Consider the following 9967-nt stretch of genomic DNA (forward strand, 5'->3'; position numbering starts at 1 on the left):
TTTGATATAAGCTCTAAAATCAAAATGAAATTATCATTATTAAATATAAAATTTAAATAGATAAAATCATAACAAGTTGAATTAGACATATATATCCATATTAAATTATAATTATTATTTTAAATTAATAACTATATTTAGTTCTATAAAGCTTACTTTTTAAATTTAAGTTATATATAAAAAATTCTATTTTAATTTTCTTACGTAAATTTTCATGAATATACTTCTTACATAAATTTGATTAATTTTCTTTTATTTCTATTTTTTTTAACGTGACAACATCAAATTCGTTCAAAGAGCTGTCCGCAAAAAGCCGCGCGTACGTCAAAAGCCAGATCCTCACAGTCATAGGCTAACACCGTGGGACGAATAGTTCCTCAAGCGCGTGTAATTCAACTCCCTCCTTTATCCTACTCTTTATTTCTGGTTTATAGTTAAAATGAACTGGAAGTAGTTAAAAAATCACGCACGCTTGAAAGTTGAAACACAGCGTTTTCCATTTCCGTTCACCGCGTGATCTCCAAGCATCATCCCCATTTTTTTTCCAATTAGAGGATAAACGCAAATTCATATCAAAACGAAGATCAAAATGCGAAACCCTAAAATCTCCCGAGCCTCTTTCCTCTAAACCTTCATCTCCTTTTCCTATTAGTTGTTTTATTGCCTCAACCTCTTGTTTTTCTTTTACCTTTTTGCTCATGGCGGAGGTCGGCGCCGGCAGCGGCGGAAGTTCATCTTCGAGGAGAGAAGAGATTAATGGCGCTGGATTATCTTCGATGGACTCTTTAGAATCTCGTTGGGTGTTCCAAGATGAGGACGATTCTGAGATCGATGACGAGGAAGATGACGACGACTATGACGATGCGCCGCATCTTGCTGGAGTAGATTCCGATGACGAGGATACTCAGGATCAGCGCTTGATTCGCACTGGACCACGCATCGATTCCTTCGATGTTGAAGCTCTCGAAGTCCCCAGTGCACCAAGAAGTGATTATGAGGTACATTGTCGTTTCGTTTTCAGATTTACTTGCTTGACACACTTTTATTATGCTAATCTAATAAAACTATTGGCTTACTGTAATTTGAGAATTTGGAATTCAATTGGTTTTTACTTTGGTATCTTTGAGGAGTACTTCTTATTTTTTAATTTGTTTGGTTGTGCGGGAAGTTAATAATTTCTTCTTTGGTAAGTCGAGCTTCAATAGTATGTTGGCAGAAAGAATTATGGTTTTAGTCTAGGTTAATGAATGAATGAAATGAAACCCTTGACATTATGAGTATTTAGTGATCTCAGTTGTTAAATATATAATTTAAGGTAATAAAATTACAGTCTATTTTGGACAGAAATCTTGACTGAGGTAAGTTATGGCTGTATTTCTATATAATGCGTTAATTCAGGCTGAGTTATTTACTCTGAATTTGAGCCTAACCTTAGTATGCTTTTCAAGATAATTAATAAATAAAGTTTGCGAGGCAACTGTGACTTTGTTTTGGAAACATTACATACTTCCTTCAGTCCTTCCAACATCTGCCATTCTGTTGTCTGGACTGCTTAGCATTGTTTTATTATTGCTTTGGTTTTATTTTTTAGAAAAGCTACACATGATAAACTCAAGGAATAATTTTGTTACTTTTGACATTCCTGTTGAATTCTACCTTTCTTGCACTGTTACATTGAGTGCGAGATTGTTCTATCACTCTACCTGGTAGCAAGTCTAGATTCCATCCCGTCACTGTCCATGTGGACAGTATTTATGATTACACTTGAATGTTTAAACTTTTATGAAAAGTCTAGATTCTATCACAAGATTATGAGGGATGCTGATAAATTCTCTTGAATTACCATCCCAAAGGATGGGATAGTCTGAAATTAATGGTGCCTTAACTAGCAGGGAGGTTGTTTTGTAGCATTACGATGACTATATGACTTTTAATGGTTTTTCATGACCTTTATTTAACTGAAAGATCGTACTTTTCTTGTTGCAAATAAAAAATCTTGTTTCTCGTGATGTTTGTTGGATCAAGTGAAAAACTTTCTTATAGCTATCTATGATAACCATGGTACTGGAAATAAGATAAATTTTTATTAAATTTATTCCAGGTACATTTGTTTTTATTCTCGTGTTTATATGTTCACTTAATTTTGATCTCAGGACTTTGGTATGGGGAGGAAAATAGTTCTTGCCTTTCAGACACTTGGAGTTGTATTTGGAGATGTTGGAACAAGTCCATTATATACCTTCAGTGTGATGTTTAGCAAGGCACCTATCAATGGGAATGAAGATGTTATTGGAGCATTATCACTTGTTATATACACCTTAATCTTGATCCCCCTAATCAAATATGTCCTTGTGGTTCTTTGGGCAAATGATGATGGTGAAGGTATGCTGGATTTTCCCAATCAAGACAGTATTTATGAGCTTTTATGCAGGCCTTAAACATGTGTAGAATATATATTCCATCTTAATTGCTTCATAACTTTTCCAATTGGTTTCTTGAAGGTGGTACTTTTGCATTGTACTCATTGATTTGTCGACATGCTAAGGTCAGCCTTCTCCCAAATCAGCTACCATCAGATGCTCGCATATCAAGCTTCAGGCTAAAGGTGCCATCTGCTGAACTTGAGAGATCACTTAAAATAAAGGAGAGACTAGAGACTTCATTGACTCTGAAAAAACTTCTTCTGGTGTTAGTGCTTGCCGGCACTTCTATGGTGATAGCTGATGGGGTTGTCACACCGGCAATGTCAGGTTTCCATATGCTATTCTCTTGATTTTTTAATAATTGTGGTACGATTGAGTAGAGCATTGCTATACTGCTTTTGCATATTGACATTTATGTGATAACTTATGTTTATTTTTTCTGATGTAGTGATGTCAGCTGTTGGTGGTTTAAAGGTTGGAGTTGATGCAATTGAGCAAGGTAGGTGGAATTCCCTGCTGTTATCAACATTAAGAGATCATTATTACTTTGCTTGCACTATTTAATAAAAAATCAAATGGGACTGGCTGGTCAGACCGGTTGAATTTGTAGCCCATCTAATCCAGTAATATGCTGTAAACCTGGTTTTCTCAAACCACTTAAAATCCAATTGAGCAGACAAAACCTGGATTAAATACTTATTTATTGTTTTATTACTCAAATTATTTTAAGCAGTGAGTTTCAAACCTTTAAACTATTAACTAAAGTTTATATTTATTTAATACTAAAATAACATATTAATAATATAATCTCTTTTGATTTGATCAGAGCCCCCATCATTCAAATCCAATCCAATTTTCCATCCATTGATTTTATGCTGTTTGTTAGCTAATTCTCTCGGATAGGTTGCTTTTGTTTCTTAGTTTACCATGTTGGTGAGGAATATTTTGCGAAACTTAATTCACATGTTTAAAATTTACTTGTTCTTTGCATTTAATATCAGACCATGTTGCGGTTGACTAGCTTGTAGGTCTTCTAGGTTATTGAGTGATCCTTTGTCTAGAATTGTTTTTGTGCTATTTGTGACGATGATTTAACTTTTGCTAGACTGTAGTTTGTAAGTTGGGTTAAATCCTACATTCTGCATGGATCTATAAACATGTTATGATGGAGCCCCATGTCTATCCCTTTTTCTTTTGCCTGCCTACCTGCCTTTAAATTTTAAGAGTTTATTTTTCCTTTATGATTTTTGCAATATTATTACAAGTGAATTGCTAGCTTTTTGAGTTAACTTTTATCTTTTCTTTATATGCAGATGAAGTGGTGATGATATCAGTTGCCTTTCTTGTGATTTTGTTCAGTGTACAGAAGTTTGGAACAAGTAAAGTGGGACTTGCTGTAGGCCCTGCTTTGTTCATATGGTTTTGTTCTCTAGCAGGCATTGGAATTTACAATCTTCTCAAGTATGACACCAGTGTCTTGAAGGCATTTAATCCTGTTCACATCTATTTATACTTCAAGAGGAACTCAGTTAAAGCTTGGTATGCTCTTGGCGGTTGTCTTTTATGTGCAACAGGTAACACATTAGTAAAAGATAGCTGTCATTTTATTCAAATTTCATTCATATCTTAAATATAATTTCCAAGAGTGCTGTAGTGCAACATATTTGTCCTGCACAATAATAGCTTTGAATAAGTTTTCCTTCAAGTTATCATCTCACATTGCCCTGTACATTTTTGTTGCATCTCCTAATGCTTAATTTGCTGCAGTGGAATGTAAGTCTTTAGGTGTTAGCCCAGTTAAGTTAAAAGTTATGCATTTGATTCAACTTTGATGAATTTGACGTAGAGCATTAATGGTCATTGTATCTTATCTTTCGATGCTGTTGATGGTTTGTGTTTCAGGGTCTGAGGCAATGTTTGCAGATCTTTGCTATTTTTCGGTGCAATCAATCCAGGTAATGGAGCTAGAAAACTTGGTTACCAATCTTCTGGTTCTCATACATACTTTAATACATTATAATGACTGATGAAATTGCTAGGTTACTTCTTTTGATTTGTGTGATAGTTGGTTGTCTGCAGCTTACATTTGTTTTTCTCGTATTGCCTTGCCTATTGTTGGGTTATCTGGGTCAAGCTGCCTACCTTATTAATAATCCTAGTGGTGAAGAGCAGCCTTTCTTTTATTCAATTCCAGGTAACTTTATCATCAATGGGTAGTGGATCTCCAAATAGTTGAATTCCTATTTTCTGATTTGGAACACTGTCTTGCTTGCCTTCCTCTAAATGAGAACTTTTTGGCTCCATATAGGTGGTATGTTTTGGCCAATCTTCCTCGTAGCTAATATTGCCGCTTTGATTGCCAGCCGAACTATGACAACAGCCACATTTTCATGCATAAAGCAATCAACTGCTCTTGGTTGTTTCCCTCGCCTGAAAATCGTTCATACATCTAGAAAGTTCATGGGTCAGATCTATATCCCAGTCATAAACTGGTTTTTGCTGGTAGTTTGCTTGATCGTTGTGTGCTCTATCTCCAGCATTAACGAGATTGGAAATGCATATGGTAATATTTTCTCATAGTCTCTCTCTCTCTATATTTATATATATTGCTTTCACTGACAGTATAATTTCTGTTATCCTTGAATGAATCTGTGATGTCATGTAATTCAAAAACCTAGATTTTTTTGGTTTTACGGGGAAGATAGCTGAAACAAACTGCCAATCTTATCCGAGTTTTCTCATCTTTCTGGTTTTGGTTTTTTTTCTCAGGTATAGCAGAGCTGGGAGTCATGATGATGACAACAATTTTAGTCACCATTGTCATGCTTCTCATATGGCAGATAAACATTGTAATTGTCCTGAGCTTTGTGATCTTTTTCCTGGGTTTGGAACTGACTTTTTTCTCCTCAGTTTTATGGAGTGTGACAGATGGAAGTTGGATAATCTTGGTTTTTGCTGTGATAATGTTTCTCATTATGTATATCTGGAATTATGGTAGCAAGCTTAAGTATGAAACTGAAGTGAAGCAAAAGCTCTCAATGGATTTGATGCGAGAATTGGGCTGCAATCTTGGGACAATTAGAGCTCCTGGCATTGGTTTGGTTTACAATGAGCTGGCAAAAGGAGTACCAGCTATATTTGGCCATTTTCTAACTACACTCCCTGCAATCCACTCCATGATCATCTTTGTCTGCATAAAGTATGTCCCTGTTCCTATGGTGCCTCAGAGTGAAAGATTCCTGTTCAGGCGAGTCTGCCCTAAGAGTTACCATATCTTTCGTTGCATTGCCAGGTAAGATGCTCTGGCTGGAAACCCCAAACCTGTTATCTTGCCTAACCCAGTTCCTTTTTGTGTTAGTTGGGATTTATCATCATTTCAGGTTCAATCTTTGAAGTGCAATATTTATCATAGAAACTAACTAGCATGGTAAAAAAGAGATAAATCTCAAAATTATACGAGAACTCTAGTCCAATGTGCAATGTGATAGGTGAACTTTGATTTTGTGCAATTGTATACATAAAAATTGTGATTTTATTCAATTTTTTACAAACCACTAACTATGTGATTGATGTAACATCACTTTATGTTTACATATTACATAAACAATTGCATTATCCCACATGAAAATAAATGGATATATTTATTTTTCTAAATTCATACAATTGTATCAAAATCAAAGTTTTAATTGTATGATTGAACCAAAATCAAAATTTTACATGTACAATTGCATCAAATCAAAGTTTATGTATCACATTTCGTATTAGATTAAAGTTAAGGTGTAAATTTGAGACTTATCCCTCGTTAAAATGCCACCTTGACTGGAAGTTGTCAATATTACACTGGCAATAAAATCGGAAAAGTAGATTATATATTACTATGCGTGCAATTCCTTCCTTTTTTTCATTTTTCTTCAGCCTTATCCCTTTCTCCATTCTCAGGTATGGTTATAAGGATGTCCGTAAAGAAAATCACCAGACATTTGAGCAGCTGCTGATCGAGAGTATTGAGAAGTTCATTCGTCGAGAAGCTCAGGAAAGGCAATTGGAAAGTGATGGCGATGAAGACACTGATAATGAAGAGGATACCTCTCTCTCAAGGGTTCTCATAGCTCCCAATGGAAGTGTTTACTCACTTGCTGTTCCACTGTTGGCTGAGTTCGGGAGCTCTAGTAATAATCCCATTTCTGAAGCAAGCACCTCAGAGGAGGTGACGGCAGATTTGCCTGTAGATCCATCAATTTCTGATGCGGAGCATGGTTTAGAGAGGGAGCTATCGTTCATACGCAAAGCTAAGGAATCTGGAGTTGTTTATCTTCTTGGTCATGGAGATATTAGGGCAAGAAAGGATTCCTGGTTTATTAAGAAACTAGTTATCAATTACTTCTATGCTTTCTTGAGAAAAAATTGCAGGAGGGGCATTGCAAATTTGAGTGTGCCCCATTCGCATCTCATGCAGGTTGGCATGACTTACATGGTTTGATGGTACATTTTTGCAAACCAAAATAAGGTGCATAATTTTTCTCACTTTGAAAAGAACGGTTCCACAAAGGAAGATGAACATTCAGAAAGGGCCTATCTTTTCAGCATATCTCTGATCGAAGCTGCATCGTGGAGCTCAAGTCAACTGCTAACAGTAAGTCTTAAACCTTTCTCTTGATAACGCTGGCCCCTTGAATCTGCAAATTTGTTATGGAATACTGTTTGTTTTCATTTTGTTTTGCTGATTAGGAAGTTTTGTAACGATTCTGGAGTTGCCTTTCCTTTTCCTGTATTGGTTTTTTCTCTGTTAGAAGCTGGTTCATATCAAATTAACTCTTGTTGTAATTATTGGGGCAGATATTTTAATTTTAACTTTTTTCCGTTAAGTGAATAGATATTTTTGGTCAAATCTTAATATATATAAAAAAAAATTGAGTTAAAAAAATTACTTGTTATTTTAACTCTACATGCCAACGGTGTTGTAGTTTTTTTTCTAGAAATTATTATGGTAATGGTATTTATTAAGGATCTGGTTATCAGTTAAGAATTATTTTATTATATATTAAATTTGTACTGAATTAGAAAGGCATTAATTATTATTTTTTGAACGTAAAGAATGCATTAATTATGATCTTTGTATTAACTAGTGTGGATTAGTTCACCTTTTTCCTTACTAGAATTTTATATTTTGAAAAAAAAAAGTTTTAGAAAAAATGGATATATGTTATTTAGAATAATATTCATGTATTTTTGGAGTGAATTGATATTTTGTTGTGCAAAAATATATTATATTAATTGTAGGAAGAAATAATTACTCGTATTTCTATATTTTAAAGCAGTTAAGTTGTGCCTGTTAATTCTAAAAGAACAAGTACATTTTAAAAGGGAAAGAAAAGGTACAATTTAAAAATGTAAAAAGTATATTGAATAATTGGTTATGTTTTATTTCTTAGTTATTTAATAAACATTAAAAGATTATTATTATTGTGATTTTAGTTTAGGTTCAAAAGTAAGAGTTGGTGTGATATCAAATTAAGTAGAGAGTTTGATAACAGTAAGATAAGTACTGTGTTATGTTTTTTTTAAGGCTTGAGGATTGAGAAGGGATTAACACCCTTTTATTTAGATGGTGGACAATGACAGAATCCTCTCCGATAGTTTCTGTCCTACCATGAGCACAAACAATGTTTACAGAGTAACTTCCTCCTTAACACCTTTTCTTTTTTTCATTTTATGAAAATTTGTTAAATTCTAATTTTGGTACTTTTAATATGCTTCATTTTGAGATCTAATCTTTATACTTTAATTTGGTCTCTATGTTTTTATAATTTTATTAATTAATTCAAATTCTTAGCTTTTCAATTTAAATATTATGTGGTTATATGTATTTGAAAGCAAATTTTTTAATTCCATAAAGTTGAGAAATTAAATTTTTGAAAATAAAAGTTGGAGTACTTAATTTCAAATGTATGAAGTGTAGAGACTTAAAATCATGGTTATTTGAACCGGTCGAACCATTCGAGGTGCCAGTCCGAAGAAAGGCATCAGATTGGTTGACTTGCGAACTAGTACATGCTTGTAGAACTAGACTAAAAAATCAATTGATCCGATTTTTTATTTTTAAAAATATTTTTATTTTTATGTTTCTAATGATTCATTTAATCTAATAATACGAACTAGTAGTTTGACCAGTTCAACTACTATTTTGATTCTAAAAATTTTGCTTAGAGTGTATTTAATTTTCAAAATTTTATTGTATAATTTCATTCAAATAAATAATTAATCTACCACGGGTAAATAAACCATATTAGTAATAAAACTAAACTAAGGTAGGAGCAAATAAGGACGCAGAAATTCAATAATAAAGGACTAAAAATGGTAGAGTCGCTAAAATACCTTTTCAAATGCAGATAGGTAGGTTACCGGCTTTTTTTATAAAACTAACCTAAAAAAAACAATTAAATACTTAAATAACCTATTTTTTTTATAAAATATGAAAATAACCTAAAATCTATAGTAAAAGTTGGTGGAGACAAAGTATTTAGTGTCACCAACATGCCACGTCAGTAATCTGTATAAAAAAAGTAATTGTTTGGTGGAGCCATGTAGAATGATACCACTAGTATAAATATTAAGGAAATATTGTGATTTTTAAAAAAATGAGGGAGCTTTAAACAATTTTACCTTTTTTTAGTGGAGCCAGATAATTTTGAAATGCACCCTAACCTATTCAAACAACCTGATTTTTTTTTATTTTTTTTTCATTCGTTGCTTTTTCTGATTCTTTCTTTCATTTCTTTGTCCTTTTTCTTTTTTTATATTTTGTTTTTCTTTATTTACTTTTTCAGTTTTTTTATCCTTTATTTGCTTTATTTATTTGTTTATTATTGGTTTTATAATATTTTAAATATTATTTTTTAAAATTTTAAATATATTTTTTTAAAAATTCAAACATATTTTTAATATTATAAAACATTTAAAATATATTATTTTTAAATATATAACCTTTCAAATTTATTATTTGTTTTATTATATTTTTAATGTATATTTTAAAAATTTTAAAAATTATTTTTTAAAATTATTTTTAAAGATATTCAAAAGTTTTTTTAAACTATATTTAAAATTTTAAAAAATAATATTTTATTTGGTGGATCCATTTAGAATGACTTCATCTAGAATGGCTCCACCACTTTATTACAAATGTAATTTTTTTAAAATATATTTTTTTAATATAAAATTTTAAAATTTAATATTTTATTTTGGAGCCAATAAGAATGACTTCACCTCTTGGTTCTCTAGTATATATAGAATGGTGAAGTTGTTGTATTTAGTAGGAGAGCTCAAAAATTCTGTTGAAGATGAATAACGAGGTGTTTTTTGTGTACGTTCTTTTTTATGGTGAAATTGTTGAAGGTGATTTTAGTTGTGTATTTCAAGGTTGGCAAAGAGTAGGGTTGTGATTCAAAAAAAATGTGAAGCTGGCAGAAATGATCAGTGTGAAAATAACTATCTGTTGTGGAAGGGCGATGTCCAGATTATTTTACAAGTTTCCAATCTCTACAGAT

General features: G+C 32.4%; 1 protein-coding gene across 1 annotated transcript; it reads left to right on the plus strand.

Annotated features, from left to right (window-relative positions):
* The first annotated feature begins 362 nt into the window (after positions 1 to 362).
* On the plus strand, positions 363 to 7288 carry LOC107929120 (potassium transporter 7). The gene is made up of 10 exons (XM_016860470.2): positions 363 to 998; positions 2154 to 2382; positions 2502 to 2750; positions 2872 to 2922; positions 3737 to 3997; positions 4326 to 4378; positions 4503 to 4617; positions 4732 to 4986; positions 5193 to 5715; positions 6363 to 7288. Exons 1-10 carry the CDS (start codon positions 699 to 701, stop codon positions 6901 to 6903), a joined length of 2577 nt encoding a protein of 858 aa, XP_016715959.1. The 5' UTR covers positions 363 to 698; the 3' UTR covers positions 6904 to 7288.
* Positions 7289 to 9967: the final 2679 nt, after the last annotated feature.

This window comes from Gossypium hirsutum, chromosome D12 (assembly GCF_007990345.1).
Source record: "Gossypium hirsutum isolate 1008001.06 chromosome D12, Gossypium_hirsutum_v2.1, whole genome shotgun sequence".
NCBI classification, from domain to species: Eukaryota; Viridiplantae; Streptophyta; class Magnoliopsida; order Malvales; family Malvaceae; genus Gossypium; species Gossypium hirsutum.